Below are 23,758 nucleotides of genomic sequence, written 5' to 3' on the forward strand. Positions count from 1 at the left end.
TACATAATCAAATATTCAAACTCTCGAAGAATTACAAACATTTTTCTAAATAAACTTAGAAAATATTTGGCTATCGAGATTCCCATTATTGGTCAACTGTCTGGGATACATTAAAGTCTTCAGTGATATTAGGTGGGGAGAAAAACACAAAACTTCACAATATTTTTGTGCTTTTTAATGGAAAGGATGATAAAAAAAAAAGCATTCCAGCTAAAAAGAACTAAAGAGGATATATGTTAAGAATGGTAATGTCAAAGATTCACTGGTGACGTGTTCCATTTGTTAGATGCAACAATCCCTAATCCCTGTGTTAGGCACCAGGAGACGTGCTACGGTAAGTGTAAGGTGTGGTTTCTGTCTTGAGGGTATTTATTATCTAGGCAGGAAAGTAAAGCATGCATTGATAGTATGAAACAAGAAAGCAAGCACAGGGTGCTGGGGAGATTTTTTTTCAAAAATATCTATCTCATGTTAGATCTTTTGGGGTTTTGTTTGCATTAATGAGGTGATGCTTCTGTGTTTTGTGCCCAACAAGAAGAGCCCCTTCTGCCCCAGGCTGGTCAGCCCAAGCAAGGGCCCATGCCTCGTTTTTAGCAGGGGGCTGGCTGCATCTCAGTCCCACTCACAGCCCTCCAGGGGGCACCCTTGTCAGGCAACGCTTGAATGGTTTCATCAAACCCAGTGTCCTGGACATGCCTTGAAATAAGACTTAATGCAACGATCTGGGAAGGGTAGTGATTCTTTCAGCTTTGTGATATCCATTTACCGGCATGCACTGCTGTGTTTGGGGAAGAAGCTGCACTCTCTGAAAATGCTTTTTTTTTTTCCCCCCCACTTGGAACATGATTATTCCTTAAGCACTAGAGAATACATTTCTCTGAGTAGAAAAGGAGGTGGAAATTTCCATGGAATAGTGGGAATCCTTAGGTCTGGGTTTTTATTCCAATTTCTTGTGTAGACTCTGGAAAATTGCTGACCCTCTTTGAGCCTGAATTACCTCATTTGTAAAAATGCAGATGGTAGCATTTATACCACAAACTTAAGATAAAGACTAAATGAGTTAGCAATATATGTAAATTCCCTAGTCCAGGGCCTGGACTGATAGGGGTAGACACGTAACAACTCTTAATTTTCTCTCCACCACCATGGTGTGGAAGACAGAATGCAGCATGGAATGGTGAGTCAGCAACCCTCGATTCTAATGGTAGCTGTTGTGAAAAAGCAAGCTACAGGCCTAAAATGGCATTGCTTAGGCCAAGTCACCAAATTGGGGCTTAATATCTAACCTAAGGGAAGTTTCAACCTCCCCCAAAAGTGTAAATCTTAACTGGTCAGTCAGGAATTTTCTGAGGGGCACCAGTGAGGTAATCTGTCGCATGGGCCCTCTGCCTCCACCAAAAGACAATGAGGTAATGGTCATAAGATCCCCTGCCCCTCCCGTAAGGGAAAGTGACTGGCCTGAAACAAGACTTTCTTTTCTTTTGCTAATAACTCCTTGCCCCACCCTCCTTCCTATAAAAACCTTCCATTTTTTGTACAGCCCCTCAGAACCCCTCTACTTGCTAGGAGGGGTGCTGCCTGGTTCATGAATCATTTCAGAAAGCCAATTAGATCTTGAAATTTAATCCATTGAATTTTTTCTTTTACAGTGTTAAATTTATTAGTTGTGACTTGTGTCAATTCTTAAAAGCAATGACGTCTGGGGAATACTGGATAGGAAAGGGGTTAGAAAGGGAGAGGGGCAGACACAGACTGAGCAGGAGCAAAGGTAAAGAAGGTAGAAAAGACAAACATGTGAGAAATGGTAGAAAAGCTGTTTTGGCATTAGAATAGCCATTATTAGACTCAGTCTGTTTATTCTCTTATTTTTGTTCCTTCCTATATTAAGCTATATTTTAGATCTTGAGTTAAACCTTCTGCATTTATCTCTTTAAGATATAGACAGAAGACATTATTTATTAAATATTTATTTATTTTGAGAGAGAGAGTGAGAACACGAGTGGGGGAGGTGCAGAGAGAGAGAGAATCCCAAGCAGGCTCTGCACTCTCTGCAGAGCCCGATGCGGGGCTCGAACCCATGAACCCGTGAGATCATCATCCGAGCCCAAATCAAAAGTCGACACTTAATCGACTGAGCCACCCAGGCGCCCCTACCAGCGGACATTATCAAAAGGCTTTTTTATGCTTTTATGTCTTCATTTATACTTTCCTTAAGTATTTTTAACTTCTGGAAAAGCCCAGTCTTCTGCCAAGCCCTCACTGAATTATCATGGGTGAACCGTCCCCTCAAACCCAGCTCATCCTGAGGTGTGCACAGAACTGCTGCATCTCCCATGGTCCCGGAGCGTATTTGTTTAAGACAGCATTCGTCATGTTGTGGTGTCAATTACGTTTAACTCAGTAATAGTAAACGCCTTAAGAGACAGATATTATTTTTAAATTTGTCTTTATATCCTAAATTTAAGCAGCAACCTGTCAGCTTCTTGGAGCTCACGTTCACTTGCAGGTGAGAGAGGTAAAGGGTGTCTTTCCCTCGTCAGGTTCAGCAAAGCAGAGGCACTCAGCCTGCAACCCTTTGCTAAGGGATTGGGAGAAAGCTTCTCCCTGCCTCCTTGGCATCCTTCCCCTCTCTCAGGCCAGTAGTAAGGGAGAACTCTGCCCAACCGCCAAGTTCCTCCTCTGCTTCTGGGGGGCCTTAGCCCCGGGGTGTCCTGCTGTCCGCATCAGCCGGGATGCTGTCAGGCTTATCTTTCCCCAGGACTTGCCACGTCGTTGTTTTGTTTTGTTTCTTTTCCCCCAGGGTTCTTCAAGTCATCTCATTTACCCACTAGGTATCAAGTCTGGAAGGGCTCCGATCTCCCCGACAGTTTCCCCAGAGCCTGAGTCCTCACTTGCGACTGGCTGTGGGTGGCCTCGGGAGCAGTGAGAAGTTTTTATTCAAGGCAAACATTTTATCGAAGCTTAACAGTTATACAGAACACTGCCCAAATCAGAAGATTACAAACTGATGATCTTCCCATCGTAACTAGCACTCGGGCCGAGGCACAGAACATTACCTGGAACCCAGCCACTCTTCGTATCTCCTTCGAATCACTATTATCTCCTCACCAAGGGTGATTGCCACCCCGGCTTTGAACCTTATAGATTAGCTTTCGGTAATGTTCACCTCTTACTTCAATGTTGTCATTAGGATGCACTCTAGTATGTGGCTTCTTCTGCTGGCATCCTTGTGGCACTCACCCCGTCATTATGGGCAGCTTTGGTTAACTCATTCTCATTTGCTGTCTTAGGTGTGGAGATACACTACAATTTATTATTCATTCTATTAAATAGACATTTGGGTGGCTTCCATTTCTTGGCGATTATGAATACTGCTGCTGTGAACAATCTTTGGGGTGCACATGTGTAAACATTTCCAGTGGATATATAAACAAAAGTAGAATAGTTGAGTTATATGAATATTCAGCTTTAGCGTATCCTGAAGCAGCTAACTGTGATTTGGGATGAGCAGTAAAATGGGACCATTCAGATGGTCATCTTTCTAGATGCGTTCTATTTCATCGTATTTTCTTTTCTTCTTTTTAAGCTTATTTATTTTGAGAGAGAAAGAGAGAAAGCGGGGAGGGGCAGAGGGAGAGAGAGAGAATCCCAAGCAGGCTCCACACTGACAGCACAGAGCCCGATTTGGGGTTTGAACTCACAAACCATGAGATCATGACCTGAGCTGAAACCAAGAGTCAGAGGCTTAACACACTGAGCCATCCTGGCACCCCCATCATATTTTCATAAACACCACTTTCCCTGCATGCAGAAAGCTTCCCCAAATGACTGGTTGGATATACCCTATTTATCCTTTAAAACTCAGGTCTTGTAAAACCTTCATGATGCATTGTCCCTTAAACTCCAATCCACCTCTCTTTGGGCTAGGCCCCCTAACTGTGTGTATGTGTATGTTGGGGGGGGGGTGGTGAGAGAGAGACAGAGAGAGAGAGAGAGAATTTCTACATTCCTCACAGCACTACTCACCTTGTATTTTATTTGTCATAGTTCATAGGTCTCTGACACTCAAAGGCACAGTCCCGCAAAGGCAGGTACTCTATCTATAGAACCTCACAGAAAGTATATATAATAGGTACTCAACTAATGTTTGTTAAATAATTGAATGATCAAATGAATTCTCAAAAGAACGCCCATTAAGTGAACTGTATGATTTGGGGAGGGAGTGGGAAGGATGTTGTGAAATTTAGGTGTGATTTCAACAAACTAAAAATGAAAGTCTTGAACTCAGTGTGAGAAGAAGGGATGACAGGGTGATCTACAGCTGGTGAAATTTTTTTTAATTTATTTTTTTTAATGTTTATTTATTTTTGAGAGGGAGAGAAGGGCACAGAGTATGAGTGGGGGAGGGTCAGAGAGAGAGGGAGACACAGAATCTGAAGCAGGCTCCAGGCTCTGAGCTGTCAGCACAGAGGCTGACGCAGGGCTTGAACTCACAAACTGTGAGATCATGACCTGAGCCAAAGTTGGCAGCTTAACCGACTGAGCCACCCAGGCACCCCATGCTGGTGATATTTTTAAGAAAGGGTCAATAAGATGTGATGACTGATTGGTGGTGATTTCAATGCAGAAAGAAAAAGCAGGGATCTTTGTTAGTCTGCATGGCTGTTAATAGAACTGTTAATAGAAACAGCGAAACCAGGAGGAATCTCCCGCGGGGAAGTAAATAATAATACTTTCCAGGCAAGGTGAGTTAAGGTGAGGATGAGACATCTAAGATAAAAATTTCCAGCAGCCACCTAGAAATAGAGAGGTCCAGCTCAGGAAGATAAACAGATGAAGGGGCTAGATCTGGTAATCAAACCACAGAGTTTACAGTTTACGGTGAAGGTAAGAGAACATGTGAGCTTCTGGGGGGGTGGGGAGGGGAAGAATGAAGAAAAAAATGTGGGAATCGGGAGGAAAACCCAAGATGGGCAGCACAAGAGGCAGGATGCTGCTGGATCAGTTGGAGGAGAATCGGGACATGTGAGAAGGAGGAACCGGACGACTTTCAGGTGGAAGGGGCTGGCAAATGTCAACAGCAAGAAGAGAAGGTGGGCTGTGTGAGGGGAGAAGACAGGCTGCTGATCCGTGATTAAGAGCCCAGCAGTGATTTGAGTGTGCCGCAATTTGCAGCTTCAAAAACACTTTTAAAATGACTGTCAAGATGTTCTTTAAGTTTCAGAGTTTAGAGGAACTTCAGAACGTCTGACCGAACTCACTCCTTTTGAAGCAAGCCAGACCTAGAACACAAAGCCTACATGATTCATCCGAGGCAGGCGTGCACACTGCCAACCCGAGCACCAAATCTGGCTGACAGCTTTGGTCTACATGAAAATGAAATTTTTACCTCCAACTTGTCAGGATCCTCATGGATTTGTACGGTGTAAATCTTGGTCTGTTAAGGATCACAGGTACCTGCCTGGACATTACAGGCATTTGAGTTCGCAAATTCCACTCTAAGGTTCCAAACATAATGGTAGCACCTGGGCAAAAGCAGAGGATTCCTACCCCTCTGTCCCACCGTCTCTCTTCTCTAACTCATGGTGGCATGAATGCATTCTTACTGATGCATTTTTCTGTAGAACTTCATTTCATTTAAATCATGGCCCAGACAGTATGTTAGATGAGGGACAGGGTGGCAGGGCAGATTCCACATAAACGTGTAAAATAAAACTGGGAGTTGTCCATCAAAATGACTGCCAATAACTCAAGCGAAATTGTCACCAATTTCTCTACCAATTTGATCACTCCCTTGTGCCCCTCTAGCTCAGCTTTATAAACCACGGCCACAGAAGATGCCTTGCCGCCTCCAAGGGAACTGAAAACAAAAGCATCAAAAAGCTCTAGGAGAAGGAAAGAGTCATTTTTCTCTTCTGTAGATGAAACAGAATCCAGATTGCTTTGCCATTCGCCAGAGTCGATAGGCTGTGGGTTTATATTCAGCATTTGTCATGGCTACAGATATTACAGAACTCTCTAATGAGAGGACTTAAACAATCATTTTGTTGAGAACAAAAGTGTGAAAACATGCATAATCCTCTAATTATCTAGTTTGATGGACTTTATCTCTGATGTAAACACATCTGTTTCTATACTGACAAAACAAAAACACCGTAACTTTATGTAAGTCCAGCACAGAACTTTACCTAAAATATGATTTATTTGAACAGCTGACTCAGAAAACCAATGGAAGGATGTTACACTGTGAATGAAAGAAAGATTAATGCAATGCGCCTCGAAATCAAAATCAAGAGGTTGGGATTTTACTTGCTACTGGATTATTGAAGCACAGATCAGGGGTATAAGGTAAATCAGTTAAATTCTCACAGTGTAATTAGGGATTTGACACCAGATTTTAAAAACTGAAAAATTGGCGTTGATATATTTCAACAATATTTATCTTTCTCACTAAAACTTTTATCATATTTAAGAAAAGATCACTTCCAAATTAACTAATTCCTAAAAAGGAACTTTAGGCCTTGCAGAAATATTTACCACCCTTCTTCATGTCACCCCAAAATAGACTCCTTGGACATGGTGCCCAAATTTCCAAATCATAGAATGAATTGTAATCTTTCTTATCAATAAGCTTGGAACAAACCTCTTTCTTCATATGTATAACAAAAAAAGTATTCTGTGAAGGCTGTTTTACAGTGCGCAAGACCTTCTGTTCACAAACTCACTTCTCAATCACTTCAACAGAGGAGTAAAAGGAAGCTTCCCCCCCCCCCCCCCCCCCCCCCCCCCCCCCCCAGTAAGGAAAACTTAAGGTGTGAAGCAAAATGCTCTACCGCTGAACAAACTGATCGATGTTATGTGGAAGGATGCTGTCTGCTTAGTCTCCAGACAGAAGACATGTTTCAGTTCTTTCTCACAAGCCTTCTCATCTGCTTAATTTCCAGGGCTGGAATTGAGCATAAACTTCAGTGCACATCACGTTTGGTCTGTAAGTTTTGTTTTGGTTAAAGACTGTGTATTATAGAATTTAACATTCTCGGTTTCTCCGTAACCTCCTTCTCCTGTCTCTCTGGCTCCTGTCACATAAACTGTATATCGGATGCTAAGAGAACCCAGTGAAGCTGAGGGAAGTCAAATGCAGAGGCCACAACTGAGGTGAAATGTCAGGAAAATCGCAAGGACCCAAAAACCCGGCTGTGTTGCCGATTTCTCTCTGAAGTGCTCTGAAATGTTAGGAAATGGGCAAATCCCCCTACGCTGGCAAATATAAAAATTATTGTAACAATCTTTCAAAGTGGCTTGTGAAAGTGCTAAAAATAAATTTACTATGGTACCTATATACTGAGCTGCTAATTTTAATTTATCCAGGAAGTGTAATAAACTTAAGAAAATGTAAGAATAACGTCAATATAATTTAATTAACAGATTTAAAAGTTGTTTCCCTGATTTAAGTTATGAAAAGTGGTAAAAAATGTTTGAAGTGACTATATTGTTGAGAGGAAGATGAAGGCTGGCATTGGAATTTTTTCTACACTCTTTGAAACAGAACAAATTTTCTACCAAATGGTACTACCTCGCCACCCGGATATCACATGCTTATGCTTCTTCTTCTTTTTTTTTTTTTAAAGAATGCACGAGACACCCAGAGCCAGGAGAGGACAGAGAGAGAGGAGAGAGAATCTTAAGCAGGCTTCACGCTCAGTGCTGAGTCTGACATGGGGCACAATCCTATGACCCTGAGATCATGACCTGAACCGAAATCAAGAGTCGAATGCTCAACCAACTGAGCCATTCAAGCACCCCTCCCCACCACATGTTTCTTTTACGGCTTTTCTATTCTTCACAGGTATTATATCAGTGTATTCACAGAAATGTTTTATTTATTTGTTTTTTTTATTATTTATTTATCTATCTTTTTTACAAGTGCTAAGAATCCACTTGAACCAAGCTTGCAAAGTGATGCTTTCATTTATCCTCGTTTCCTAGAGAAGTGATATAAACATCATAAACACATCAGACTGATAAATGAGAACGAACTGATAAATGAGAACATTTATGAACCAGATGTGCTCCAGAAAGCAAACCGTCCATCCTCACCTGTAGAAGTACGAACACCCCCTGACTGTGTTGTGAGTGAAATGTTCCTGAGTCTTCTCATTTCCAAAATCCTCCAGGGGGTCTGACCACAGGATATCACACATAGGTCCGTAAGCAGGTGGTTCTTTGAATCGGTCTAACTAAGAAAAATAGAAGACAGAGAGCAAAATACTAATCTTTGGACGCTTGGAATCCAGAAAATACAAGTGTTTTTGTGGTCCCTGACTTCCTCCCCAGCACAGTGCTTGGTGAACTGCCCGCTCCCTCTCTTCCTGTTGGCTTTCCTGCCTTCCTTCCTCCCCCTCTGTCCACACTTCATCTCTCTCCAGTTTGCCCTCTTTCCTTCTGAGGAGTCTATCTGTTGTCTGCCTTAATCTCTTCATCTCCCTCTTGTCTCCTCCTTAGTTCCTACTCTTTGATCCTTTTTTCCTGTCTCCTGGTTTACTTTGTATTTTTTCTTTCCCTCTTCCTTACTTATTTGATCTATCTCAGTATTTCAGTCACTACCAGTTGATGTGACTCCGTGTTTCATTTCTTGAGGAGGAGCTTTTATTTTGTTTTACCTTTGGGCAAATCTCTATTACTGCCTCCACTAAACAGTGATTTAGAAAGCTGGATGGAGAACAACTTACGGTTTTTATATTTCACAATATGACTTTGAGAACAAACGGCTTTCATTTTAAGAGCAGCCACTTGTTATATGACATTCTGGACAGTCACTATTAGGGGCTATCTACGTTTCGAATTAAAGTACAAGCCAGCTGTAGTTTATCTTAGTAGGTACAAACCAAGAGGAATGATAAGCAGTAAAATAAACCCAAATTTAGCTGGTCGTTCTTCAGCTCACAGTTCCAAGCTTTATAGTTTCACCAAAACCCTCATATGAAATCCATTTTCCAGCTATAAATGTTCAGCAAGGTCATATTTCAGTTTAAAAAGGTGTATTTAGAAAGTAAGAGCAATATAATAACTGGAAATGACACCTCACCAACAATTTTAGAACACTGTCACTTTCCTGTAGTTTATTCTGATTTAACTGCAATTAGAGAATCTTTGGTGAGGTTAGCAGATATTATACAGTCTCTTGAAAAAAAAAAGCATAAAACAGCTATGAAAACCTATTAAAAACTGATATTCTTCATATTCAATATTTTAATATTTTTTCAAAAACCCACAGGGAAAGGGGGATATATAAGCTTGGCAGCCGATCACATTCTTTTTCCTGAGACATAAAAGGTGATGTAAATAATGGTTTTGCTACACACCATTTTTTACTAATACCTAAAAAGAATGAAGCAATATCTCAAAATTTCAACACTCAATGAAAAACTTCAATAAGCCAAGACCCACCATATTTCAACCATTATGTTATCCATAAAATATTCATTGCAAATTTAGACTTGTTTAAGAGACTTAAATAATTTATGCTTTTGGAACAATTCATCCAAGAAAAATAACGCTTGTGAAAATACAGAATTTCTTTCTAAGAAAGAAGAACTTATTACAGGCATAGAACAGCAAAGAAGGGGAGTCTTTCTGATTACTATGAATTCCCAGCTGAAGTTTTGATAAGGCAACCAGAATACAGAAGTTATTCTGGAAAAGTTACGGAGTGCATTCTAAAACCCTAAGAATAAATAATTATAAAATTAATTAAGTAAAGTTAAGTGTGGTGGAAACTGTAACTGACATAGGGCAAAAGGAAAACCTAAGAATCTTTTTATGGCTAATGTTAGAGCTTAATGATGTATATGAAAATTGAACAGAATATCTGAAATATGGCAGAAAGTAAGTTTTGGGGATAGTGGGCGATAGCTTTAAATTTTACTTAATTTATGATAAGAAGTTTGGTTAATATTGCACACGTCTACCAGATTAAAGAACCCATGCAGAAAGTGAACCACTCTCTCCTTGAATTTCATGACTACGATTCAATGTCACGTCTTTATCATACTTTAAACAGAGCGCAAATACCAATGCTCTGTGTTGATTAAAAGATTGTCTCTTCCACTACATAAAAGGATCTCATATTATCTCATATTACTACATATTCTCAAGACAAAGATACTTTCATATTCAATCTAATCTTTTCGCTGGCTAAAACAACATTAATAGCCAATTTCAACTAAAAAATACCTCAAAAAATCAACTTTCACCTCATTACTCAATACAACCAATGGAATATCATCATCACCTTTGTTAGACTGTTATTTTAAAGTTTGAAGTTGTGAAAAGAGTAGATTTTCAAAAAAAAAATGATGATATAGACACATTTTAAAGGTCAAGTTGTGATTTTTCCCAAGAGCAAAGGAACATTTTCTAGCTATAATATACTATGAATATATAATGGGTTGCTTGAAACGAGCCAAAGGGAAATGAAAAGGCATATATATTTTTGGCAATCAAATATTATACATTTCAATGACACATCACATGGTAAAATGAACCCTGAGGTTTTTGAGATAAAAACTCTTCCAAGTATAAATATATTTCCCTTTCTAAATAAAAGTGAGTACAAAGAAGAGATTCATGGTCACTTTAAATCACTTGAATTCGAAAGGATAAAGTTAGTGAAAACGACAGGGAAATTCAGGTCTTCTATTTCTTAATGAAGCATGCAGAATGATGAGTCTTGGAAATAACAGAACTTACTTTTCTGATATCATCTAAAGTGTTAATCTCTGGAGACAAACCACCGTGTACACACAGGAACTGTTGGTTCATCAGGGCAGCCAGGGGCAGGCAGTCAAAGGCATCCATACAGGCATCATATACGCGTTCTGAATACTTTATTTTACCTTTTAAGACATGATTTAAAAACAAATACTTGACTCTCAGGATTTCATAGCTAGGATCATTTCACTGAAATCGTTTTTTAATGCTTCCTTCCTAGAATCATACTATGAGCATATAACTACACACCGCAAAGTTCCAAAATGTGATTAAACAAGACGTCGTGAAGACATGTTATCGCAGGTTTTACCCACTATGGGAAAGTGTAATGTTTCCCACATACAGAAACAAAGGTTTCTACGAAACCTTGTGTAAGCTGAAATGGAGTAAAGCAAAGAAGCAATTATCATTAATTCATATAGAAGCATTTTTGAGCATTCCCAGGTCCAAAAAAATAACCTCTTAGGCTTTTCTGATATCTTCAGACACTACTTGTAACGGATGCACAAAATATATGGAGATAAAGTACAGAGGCTCACAGACACAGTTCAAAGCTATGGTGGCGTGAAGGTGCGGGGCTGAGTGTAGTTCCCAGGGAAGGGGCTTGGCGGGACCACTCATTGCTCAGGGTGAGCACTGCCTCTGTTAACTGCTTGCTGCAAATTTAACATTGAACCCTATTTTTGTTTTTTACCTTTCCTCCTAAAAGCAAAAATTCTCCTTGGGTTTCTTTTGGTTAGCAATAGCAAGTACTATTGTACGTCTTTCATGAAAGCAAAGTGACATAAGACACCCTTTGGAAAGGCAGAGAATAGCTGTGTTAATCTTTATATCTACTGTTGTAAATTTTTGTCGTTCATCCACATTTTAAGTTTGTAGTAACTTTTTATACAGCAGAGGAGAGAACTTTTGTATACATCCTCACTGTTCATCTGCAGATGTAGCTCAAAATTACATATACAAAAACTAGGAGACCAACAGAAACGTGGCCAGAAAGCTGGTTAAGTTTTCTGAGTGATCTTAGAGAAAAGGAGATGGCAAGAAATCTCCTAAAGTTGTTTATGTGTCACTGCACGCTGCTTTTCCCTTGTTGACTTATGTCTAATGTTTTGAAAGAAGTCTCTGTACTCCATTGAAAATGAGCCTAAATGACAGAGAGAAATTTGTTTCACTAGACAATAGGGAAAATTAAAGACAGGAGGAAAATAAAATTTATGCAAAGTAGTCCTCACTCCTAGTATTTATGTCTAAAGGAAGACGTCATCTTTAATTTGGTCAAATCCACTAGAGGCTAGTAAATTTATTGAGTCCAAAAAGAAGCTCAGTTGAATTTTCCTCCATCTGTTTTTCTTGAGTGATTTGAGATGAAAGGGTAAAATTCTTTCCCCAAATTGTAGTATTCTGGCTTTTTAAAAAAAACTAAGTTAATGATTGTTTCTTAGGACAAGTCACGTCAAATAGTAACTCAAAATTTTAGGTCACTTTATAGAAAATTTATAATATAAAAATAAATTCTGAGTTCTCTTCATGATCCATGCTTAGAAAGAGATACAGAATAACATCAAATAAAATAGTGTCATTTTTTAAGTTTCTGGCTTTTAAGCAATGGATCATATTATCATGTGCTCCCAGTGTGGGGTAAAATGACGATTTAGCACAAATGGTGTTAATGGAAGAAGCTTGAAGTATACTTACATTCTTGTTTAAATGTGAAATACTCTGTTAGATGTCTACATTCATGATTTCCACGAAGTAAAAACAGTGTTTTGGGGTAAAGAATTTTCAAGGCCCACAAATACAGCACACACTGAAAAAATAAGAATAACATAAAAATAAATATTTCCCTGTTACACTTAAGCACCCCATTGCTCACATAGCACGAAGACATGAACTGATGTGCTACTGTGACTGGAAGACCCCACAAGGCTAGGCCTTATTAAGGAGGATATTAAAAATCAAATAGAAAACATCACTTTAGTACAAAGCCAAGGCTCGTCTGTAACTAAAATACATACATGCACTGGGAATCTATGTACCACAAGAAAACAATGGACTTTACAGGGTCTATTGGAAGAAGCCTGAATGAAGATATCCTAAAAATGTACCAGTGTAAAAGTATGAGAAGAAACATAATTAGCAATCACTAAATAAAGACACCTCTCTTTATAAAAAAAAAAAAAAAAAATTAAATCAGGTAACAGAAATGGAAGAATTGGGAAGGAAAGGCAGGACAAAATTTAGTACTAAACAATATCAGGTTCAGGTTGATTGGGATTGGGTCTCCACTTTCAATTATGTTCTCTTCTTCACTAGCCTTCTTCTCCCTTATCACCTTGTCTTTTATTTCAGTGCCTTTGGTATACAAAGCCTTAAGTTTTTGGTTTGTTTGTTTGTTTGTTTTGTATGTAAATATAATTAAACTGAAGGCCAGGGAATCTCACTACACATGCTGCTAATAACTAAGGGAAACATTTCATATATCTTACAACTTTCAAATTAGTTACTTGGGTATTGCAGTTTATGTAAAAATAAAGGTCTACTTTGAATTCACCAGGTTTGGAATACACCAACATTGACATAGTCATCCTGAAATGTGCATTAAGATAATTGAGATACTCAAGTACTAACATCAATTTCATTATCCTCCACTGGCATTCATCAAGAACCCACAGGGAAGAGAAAACCACTCTTCAAAAACAAGTATGCTTTTTTATCCTTATTAAGTTTATGTTCTAAAAGCGAGTCAAAAAGATACAAAACCACAAAAATATGGAGGCAAGTCTGAGTCTGATTAGTTAAGTCTGAAACCAAAAAACATACAGTATTTTCCTTTTTATAAAGAGCTTTCCAACATATAGTAAATATGCCAGAGTTTGTCCACTGGGAAAAGCTACTGGTGATTCATTTGTTGTGATACCTGTGAAGAACAATCACCTCTGTCAGCTTATATGATGATTTATTAAATGAATGGAAATAATTACGTTTGAATATACAGCCCAAGTCTTGGAGAAAATACTAATTATCAAAGCAAGTATGTATTACTGTGTTTTTCAAGATATTGTTTCCAACTGTGTAATAATGATTGAAGTAAACAAAAATAATGAGTTGACATCAAATTTTATGTATATGATACCTTAATTAATTTTCTAATTATCATTTTCTAATTATAGCTATTAGCTGAAGTTCACATGACAAATGATATTGCTATTTCTGAACAGCTGACCAGACGGTCTCTACAAGTGATCCTTAAGTCATGATGGTCTGTCGATGGTGCATATTCCCTGTTATCCTCAGTGAGCAGTATGGTGGTTCAATGAGGCTCTGATCGCTGTGTATCTGGCTGTAGAGGTACACGTACATGCTTTTATAAAAGGAGTTTGTATTACTCGAACTTGTCTCACATTTCAGAGAAGATATTTATAAACCATTATTAATGTCAATGAGATAACTATTCCTAATTTAAACTTTATAAAGTTGAACCTTAATATTAAAGAAATACACACACACACACACACACACACACACTTTCATACTGGTTGTTAACTTTGGATTTCTAGTTTGGAATAGGATGGGAACGTAAAGTCTTCTGCAAATTATATTTACTTATTAAAATTGTTGTATCTAACGTATTATATTTATATACTGAGAAAAAGCATATGTTTTGGCCATATCACAGCCACTTTTAGAAAAGATTTTCTTGCTGTTATTGTTGTTTTTACTAAAGTATAACTTATACGCAGTGAAGTGAACATATTTTAAATATACCAGTCAATGGGTTTTTATATATGTAAACTCTTATGAACCTACTAACCAAATCCAGTTACATTTCAGCACACAGAAGGCTCCCTTGGGCCTCCTCCTAGTCAATATCCTTTTGGAAATGGAACCACAACAGTGAACTCTTCAGATTAGCTTTGCCTGTGAGAATCCTAAAGCAAAGCTATTATTTTTCCAACTAAAATCTAAAACACAATTTTCTAACCCCAGTCAAGTGCTAGAGGAATCACGTTTGAGGACCCACGTTTTCTCCTCTGCTGACTGTTAAAAATCTCGTTCCGAAACTAGCGCACAGCTTTATCGACTCTAGTTTTAATTTCTGTAGCTTTTTCATAACTGAAACCTCAAAGAACCATACGGGAATATTTAATGATACATTTATCATACTTATTGACCTTTTCGGTGATTCAATCCACATTTAAAATGCCTTATTATTTAATGGATATAAAGCACTTAGTATACAGTAGGAGTTTAAGAAATACTAGTTCCTTTCCTATAAAAGAGAAGGAAGACAGGGACACAGAAGGGAGGGAAGGAGGGAAGAAAAGAAAGGAAAGGAAAAAAGAGAAAAGAAAGGGAGAAAGAAAAAGAAAGAAAGAAAACATAACTCAATTTCCAAATTCTTGGCTCAACATACCCTAACAATAAGAATCCTGTTTTCACATTTTATGTCCTTCTCCCCTGTGGCAAGAATAAAATATCTTCTCAAACGCTGAATAAAACCACAAATGCAGCCAATATGGAAGAAGTGGCATGGTAAATGAAAGGGCAAGAGTGGATTGGAGAGTGGAGCCCTGCCAGCCTTCGCCCTCAACATCTGGTGGGAGAGCACTGCCAAGCACAACACTGTCTTGCTGGCCACCATTCTACCATCTAAACGTTCTGGAAACCTGTCGATCTTCAGCAAAATCATAACCTGACATGATTTTTAAAAGGGAAAATCTCTTTAACAAAAAATGATCACAATTGGCGTGCCGGGGTGGATCAGTTGGTTAAGCCTCGGACTGTGGCTCAGGTCATGAGCTCATGGTCCATGGTTTGAGCCCCTGTCGGGCTCTGTGCTCTTACAGTGCAGAACCTACTTGGGATTCTCTCTCTCTCTCTCTCTCTCTCTCTCTCTCCCCCCTCTCTCTCTGCCCCTCCTAACTCCCACTTTCTCTCTCTCAAAATAAATACATAAACTTAAAAAAAATTTATCACAATCAAAAAGCAAATGAAACGCAAATTCGTTAAATAATTGGTTATTTTCATATACGTGGTATGAGGTGGCAAATTTGAATAAGATTTTCGCTGAAGTAACCGGTTATGGTGGAAACAGAGATGCAAGTTTCACTGGCCTTTCCTCATTGTGACATGTAAATTCATTGCACTAATAACTCACAAGTGGACCTTCACTGTCTTTCCAGTGCTACCCTGAGCAATTAAACAAATATTTACAATTAGCTTGTAAATTTAGCTTTAAATACTTAAAACTTTAAAAACTTAAAATTAGCTTTTAAAAACGAAACACTGAGCCTCCTCTATATTTTTATTCATTTCCATCACAGACCTGGTTTTCACCTGTTTAACTTATCCATCTTTCCCAATGCACCAGCACTAAGGATATCATTGTGCTAAAAATATCATTTTCTTCATTAGTTTCACTGGTTCACTGATAACAGCAGTGCAATGATTTATTCTGTATTGTATGCCTTTTTTTTTTTAATGAGGAGTCTTCTTGAAAACTGGCACAGGGAAGTCGAGAAAGAGGGAAAAGAGGGAGGAAGCGAAAAAGAAAATCTACGGCTCCAGATCTCTATCAACCAGCCTTCGAAAAGAACTACCCAAGCTGGGATACGCACCAATCAGAAGGGATGTCTCTCAGTCACAGGACAATGAAGCGAAGGATGTATATTGGTTGGGAGAAGATCCAAACTCCCGGAATGTCAAACGCACCGCCTCTCAGGCATTCTTTGCCTCCTCTGACAAGCATGCAGAGAAGCAGCAGAGTAATAGCAATGCACTACAAAGGCCATCGTGGCAGGGAGACAGCAGACAATTCCTTCCTCGTGTCTGTGGCATCACTCTGTCACCTGACATCCCTTGCTGTCCCGTTCGCTTGTTAGTCTCAGGCAGAAGCACAGAACATTGCCTGCCTTGCTGTGGTTCATTTAAGCCTGGGAGTTCATAGCGAATAAACACAACAGCTCTTCACGCTTACATGTGTTTGAGGCCCGGGCTGAGACCTGGATGTAAGTACAGCGGGAGGGGCTAGCCCACTACAGAGCCCACTGCCAGGCCGTGCAGTGCAGAATGGCGAGAGCGGGGACCTGAGGAAGCGACTAGAAGAAAACAGCTGTGCGTGCCTCCGTCTGCAGTTCTGAGTTTTTCTCTGCATTCTCAGACGCACGCACTCAGACGTGGACCTCCGTATGCACGTATGCCTGATCAGAGACGTGCGGGAGCTTAATGCAATCACCACACAGAGGATGATGTTTGGTAGGGGACGAATTATTACCCCAAATAAAATGATCTCTTTCATCGCTCCTCAAAAACACAATTGTTTTATTTGGGCTAACTTTGTGGGGAACGATTTCTAATCTTGGCAGAAAGAGAAGGTGTTGGGAAGGGATGGGGAGGGGTGCAGAAAATGAACTCCATGTACTGCCCACAGCTTATTACCTAGTACCTGAAAATACTACCCGGCAGAGACTGTATGAAATCCGAACCCCCTCTTCAAAGGTGATTTGGTAAGATTAAACATAAGTGGCTCCTCTTTGCCCGGAGGACAGTCAAAAAGAATACCTGCAGGGGAGTCCTGAATTATTGAGATGCATCAAGAACCTTTTGAAAGCTGTTAGGATAGTACGCGCTGGAAAACTGAGCTCTTGTTGTAGGAATTTTCTTAAACCAGCAGTGTCGTGCTCAAAGAGAGTATTTTATAATCAATGATGTAACCTTCAGATTTTAGAGGTGGGGGAGAGGGCTGTGTGTTCACGCTTGTGCATGTATGAGCGAATAAGAAAGTCTGTATCAGTGTCTGCATTACTGTGGTTTGCTCAGCGGATATGGCCAAGGCATGGGGTGTAGTGGAAAGAGAACAAATTTCTTTCTTTTTTTTTTTTTTTAATGTTTATTTGTTCTTGAGAGAGACACAGAGAGAGAGAGAGAGAGGGCATGAGGGAGGGAGGGGCAGAGTGAGAGAGGGAGACACAGAATCGGAAGTAGGCTCTAGGCTCTGAGCTGTCAGCACAGAGCCTGATGCGGGGCTCAAACTCACAAGCTGTGAGATCATGACCTGGCCGAAGTCAGACGCCTAACCGATCGAGCCACCCAGATGCCCCAAATGAGCACAGATTTCTAACCCCAGCACTGTCATTTACTGTGTGTGACTCTCTCTGAGCTTTGGTTTTCACATACACAAGAGGAAGACATTTACATGCTCCTTGCAGAGCGGTGAGGAATAAATGAGATCACGTATACGGGGCAAACAATAGCATTTCAGCATGCAAACAATGTCAGCTTCCTTAATCCCCAGTTAAGAACCCCAAAGGGTTCTCAGTAAACATATTTTATAGAAATGTCTGTTCTATTTTAAATGTGGTGATATCACTGAGCCATCCCCCAAACCCCTCAAAGGTCATAGTCTAATAAAAATGGATCATTTTCATAGATGAGGCCTTCAGATTTTTGTTATTTCTGTATGCCTGTGGCAAGTCCCTGGAGCTGTACTCTAAGACACTTAGAGTTTAATTAAAGAGCTGTTTATGAAGACAGGAACTCTGGTATATGGATCTTAGAACTTTCAAATGACCTGATACTTACTTACATTTGCTATGCCACCAACATCTGGATTGATACTTTGATCCTTTGCTTGAATTTCAGAAGGTGCATATTATACAAAATATCACAACTTTCATAGTTCAAATATCTAGATTAACTGTAGACTAAAAAGAAATCTGATGAAGAGCAAGCTAGTGATTACTGCTTCTCAAGTTCTTTAATTTAAAGAAGCAGAGTTCTAAGTAGCTCTAATTAGGGAGAGTTTAGGAAATTTCAAGTAATTTGAGGCCAGAGATACCAAAGCCTGAACTCGTTGAGTAAAAATTCAAAGGTAAATACACACCAACAAGATTAAGAAATAATATTATCTGAAGACGGAGTTGGTGAGACAAAGAAGGAGAAGCCCAAACACGCCAACTGTTACTTAAGCAACATACGCTGTAGCGCTTTATCTTTATTAGTAAGGGAACAGGAAACAGTATTAATTCTGTGATTAAATTTTAGAAGATGACAAATTAAGTCATTAAAAATCACAAATATTATGATATTAAAAAAATTTGTCCAACATAGCACTCCATCATTTGGCCAATAAAAATACATCACTCCCAACAGGACGGACTTGAGCTTTCCCTAAGAAGATGAGCTTCAAGGAAGGTAGAACACCTATTCCATTCATCCTCAGAATCTTACATAGGAGCACTTTACATATTAAATGAGTAAGATGAATTTAAGAGTCACTCAAATAATTTTTTGAAGCCTCTAAAGGCTTTCACACAATCACAATTTAAGCGAAGTAGAAGAAACATGTTACCTCCCATTTCTGTTTTCTGCCTATCGCAGTTTTTCTCAAACTTGGCTCCATATTGAAATCACCTAGGGCCATAGTAACAAATCTGGGCCCATGGGAATGCAAGTCGAAGTAATTGTGCCACTTTTGGGAAACATCCTTAGATAAGAAGACATGCCCTTCTCTTTTCCTTTTCCTTTTCCTTCTGGCTGAATGTAACATGGCAGATGATGGTTGAAGCTGGTGTAGCTGTCTTGGGTGACAAGATAGTCTTTGGAATGAGCCCAGGCACCCCACACCCATCAGAGCAATGAGGCAGAAAGAACCTGGGCCCTGGCACCATGCTGGGTCACACCAGTTGGGAATTCCCATCTGTGGGCTTTTAATGGAGAGAGAAATAATTTTGTTCAAGCCACCGTTTTGTAGGTTTGCTGTTGTTGTTTTCTCTTGGCAGATACCAGCCCTAATGTGATAGGAAAGTCTCACAAAATTTATATTCAATCACCCTTCCCTAACAAGTTGGTCAAGTTAGCCCATGAATGAGATTTACGAAGTTGACTAATTTCTTCCTCTGGACTTTTCTTGCTTCAATTTCCTTCCTAGTTAATCTGACTTCTTTGATTCAGTCTTCCCCAGTCATGTCTACTTACAAAATTGTCCCACTTTTCTAAATTCCAATGACAATCATTTTCTGTACTTCTTTTATCACAAGATTTAAATAATCAATTCAAATAATGGAATCCTGGATAACTGCCTCTTCTAGGCTTCTGATGCTATGTAGCTTTTTATAGTTCTTTTTTCCTAATAGATTTAGGTTTCTAGAGAGCAAGGATAGCAGTTCTTTAAATTCTCCATAGTTCTGGGGCGCCTGGGTGGCTCAGTCGGTTGAGCGGCCGACTTCAGCTCAGGTCATGATCTCGCGGTCCGTGAGTTCGAGCCCCGCGTCGGGCTCTGTGCTGACAGCTCAGAGCCTGGAGCCTGTTTCAGATTCTGTGTCCCCCCTCTCTGTGACCCTCCCCCGTTCATGGTCTGTCTCCCTCTGTCTCAAAAATAAATAAACGTTAAAAAATAAATAAATAAATAAATAAATAAATAAATTCTCCATAGTTCTGATTATAGTGCATAGACATTTTATGTTCAATAATACCATGCTTGTTTACCAAGTGGAAGAAATACCGAAAATTTACTTTCTCCTTTTGGATTTATATACCCAAACCATCCCTTCTTCCCTCATCATCATGAATAATTAAGAAATGTATGATCCTTAGATACAGAAAGGGTTAATATATTGGTGAAAAGATGATATATACTTTTATAATATATATATAATATAATATATATAGACAATGACTATAGTCTGCATATATAGACTCAACAACTGAAGGTAAATCGAATAATCAAAACATAAAATTTGTATGACAGTCTTAAAAACAAAAGCTGTTTAAGAGTGATGTGTTCTTTGACATTAAATATTTCGATAGTAGGGGCACCTGGATGGCTAAGTCAGTTAAGCCTCTGACTTCAGCTCAGGTCCGTGAGTTCAAGCCCTGCGTCAGGCTCTGTGCTGACAGCTCAGAGTCTGGACCCTGCTTCAGATTCTGTGTCTCCCTCTCTTGCCCTTCCTCTGCTCTCTGTCTGTCTCTCTCTCTCAAAAATAAATAACCATTAAAAAAATTAAAATATATTCTTATAGTAAATACAGTATTATGAAGAAAATTTAAAAACCTAGAATGAATCTTCTTTTATATGATTATTATGAATACATGATGTTGATGTGAGACTTCTATAAAGTTGATTTCTCTCTGCATTAAGAATAATTGCTTTCCTTTTAAACATTGTTTCCTTATTTTTTTTTCTGAGAGCACATATAATGTCAGGTACTACTATCTCATGAGCTCTGCTTCTTAACATTCATCCTTATTTCAAATCATTTATTGTAATGAATATTTGATGAACCCTTTCTGTGTTTGAGACACCATATTAAGCACCAAGAAAAACAAGTGAATAAAGCCAGGCTGTTGCCTGTATTTGGAATGTAATTTCTACTTACCCGAAGCAGATGCAGGAGGGAGGCTGAGGAAGAACCTCTACTCAAAAGTTACCTGTTTTGTTCTAATTAATGAGTTTAATAAATTACCCTCGTTGGATGACAGATGCCAAAAAAGACAAAATACAGGGCTGGGAGTGTATTCACGCCTACTCACATATAACAGACACAGAGACACATGCACCTGGCTATCAATTTACAAAGGTAAGCTACTGCCTCACAATTTATAAGGCATAACCAGGCAAACACATTCCTGCTTCTTTAATCAACTTTGATTAGTTCTGTCAACAGGAAATAGAATTATCTAATGTAAAATGTGATGTAATTGTTCCAAATATATAAAAGCATATATATAATAAAAGGTGTACACACACACACACACACACACACACACACACAAAATATGTATCTCTATGCACTAAAAAGCATATGGGAATCAACAGAAAACAGAATATGTAAATATCCCAAGAATTGAGGGTATTAAAGTTCTATCATAGACCAATAATTTTCTTAAACAAATAACATTTACCACTTTTAGTTTGCTAAGATATTGTTGATCCATTTCTGAATAGCTACGAAGAAATGATATAGACTTACTTCGATACTGAAGTACCCTCTGTCAACATAGTCCCCTAAGAAGAGGTAGCGAGTGTTGGCAGGAGATCCCCCCACTTCAAAAAGCTTCATCAAATCAAAGAATTGTCCATGGATGTCCCCACAAACTGAAAGAAACAAAGAAAATTCATTTTATGGTCACATTATGATTCGGGATGAGATTTGAAAAATTACAAAATGTGACAGTCAGAAGGAAAATAGAGCTCATCTTTGCGGAAACCTTCTTTTGCAAAACAGGAAAGCGAGACACAGATTGCAAAGTTAATTAGTGGCAGACCCGGTTCCAGCATCCAGGTCTAGCAATTCACAGATTAACTGCCAAAATGAAGATAATAACAAAAGTGACAAGTAGGCTTGTGCACTCAAGGATGCTGCACCACACACTGTGCTAAAAGTTTATGCACATTTTCTAATTTAACACTAAGAATGTCATGGGGGAAGTTCTCCCTTTTGCAGATAAGAGACAAGGCACAGAGAGGTTTGGTATTATCTCTATAAAACTGAGGTCTGAATCGCTACATGTCATTACCTCCTGAAGAAAAAGAAAGTTGATATGTATCATAAAAACTGTATTTCACGGAATCTAAAATGGCATCAATTATAACCCCATTAATTTATGTACCACTATGAAAGAAAAAAAAAAAAACCCTCCCATTTAAATTTAAATTATAAAAGAACATTTTGTTTGTAAGATGTACTCTGATGTCAAATGTTAAAGTGAAAAAAATTGGAAAAAGGAAAAAAACACTGTAAAATAGTACAAAAAACACTGGGAAATAATATTTAACTTTCTCACATTTTCCTTTAAACCAAATTTCTTGAAGGAGCTATGTAGTCTCTCGTTTTAAAAACTACTTACTTACTCATTACTCAGTATTTCACTTACTTCTTTCAAAGCCCTAAAAAGTAAATATTATCCCCATTATACAGATGAGGAAACAGTGTGGCTAAGAGAGGTTATGTGGTTAAGCAAGATCACTATTACATATGGATGATTCAGGGTTTAAAGTCTGGATCTGCCTAATTCAAAGCTTTTGCTGTCAATCATCATGTTATAATATCGTTGATATTTTATGTATTTATACATGTATATATTTAATTTTTTACAATTTTATGCTTAAATGATGAACATGATGTAGTTATTTCTCAAACACGAAGAAGTTCACAGAATGAATATATCAGCAAACAGGAAATCAGGAGCATGCTATCTTAACCCATTCTATGCTGCAATCAATTTAAGATAAAAACATTTTAGTCTATCACCATCCCACCCCCCCGCCTCTTGTTCACTAGATGTGGGTCTTCGCTATCTTGAATAGTCCAAGTTTCTTTCTTCCTTGGATTTCCACAGGCTGGCTCTTTTTCATCCACCAGTCATGGGTACAAGGGGGTCTTTCTTGAACTAAATGAGTTGCCTCTGTCCAAAATCATTCTTCACCCCATTAATTTGTTTGGCTTTCTTCACAATACTTCTCACTATCAGGAATTATCTAGTTATTAATTTGCCTGCTGTTTCTTCCCTTATATTTCTCATTGGAATATAACCTCTGTAAGGTTGTATAACTTGCCAATCTTGGTCACTGTATCCGCAGTGCAGTGCTGAGAACAGCACCTCCCACCTGGTAGGCACACAAGAAACACGTGCCACCTCACGATTCTTCCATTGGGCCTACTCTGTGCTAAATTTGGAAACCCATTAACTAAGAAGTCAGAGATACAAAAAAAAATTTTTTTTTAATATTTATTTATTTTTGAGAAAGAGAGAGAGAGACAGAGGGCAAGCAGGGGAGGGGCAGAGAGACAGGGAGACACAGAATCTGAAGCAGGCTCCAGGCCCTGAGATGTCTGCATAGAGCCCGATGCGGGGCTCAAACCCATGAACCGGGAGATCATGACCTGAGCTGAAGTTGGATGCTTAACCAACTGAGCCACCCAGGCGCCCCAAGGAGTCAGACATTTTGAGATGCCCTTGGGATTGACAGGACTGAATGACAGGTTTG

General features: G+C 38.9%; 1 protein-coding gene across 1 annotated transcript in view; it reads right to left on the reverse strand.

Annotated features, from left to right (window-relative positions):
- The window catches only part of PPP3CA (protein phosphatase 3 catalytic subunit alpha), a 327,227-nt gene that overhangs the window by 58,872 nt on the left and 244,597 nt on the right, over positions 1-23,758 (reverse strand). The window contains exons 3-6 of the mRNA XM_049630940.1: positions 21,741-21,865; positions 12,466-12,577; positions 10,750-10,895; positions 8,098-8,237 (exon numbers count right to left, since the gene is read on the reverse strand). Coding sequence (XP_049486897.1) covers positions 8,098-8,237; positions 10,750-10,895; positions 12,466-12,577; positions 21,741-21,865 — 523 coding nt within the window. The remainder of the gene's footprint in view (positions 1-8,097; positions 8,238-10,749; positions 10,896-12,465; positions 12,578-21,740; positions 21,866-23,758) is intronic.

This window comes from Panthera uncia, chromosome B1 (assembly GCF_023721935.1).
Source record: "Panthera uncia isolate 11264 chromosome B1, Puncia_PCG_1.0, whole genome shotgun sequence".
In the NCBI taxonomy this organism is placed as follows: domain Eukaryota; kingdom Metazoa; phylum Chordata; class Mammalia; order Carnivora; family Felidae; genus Panthera; species Panthera uncia.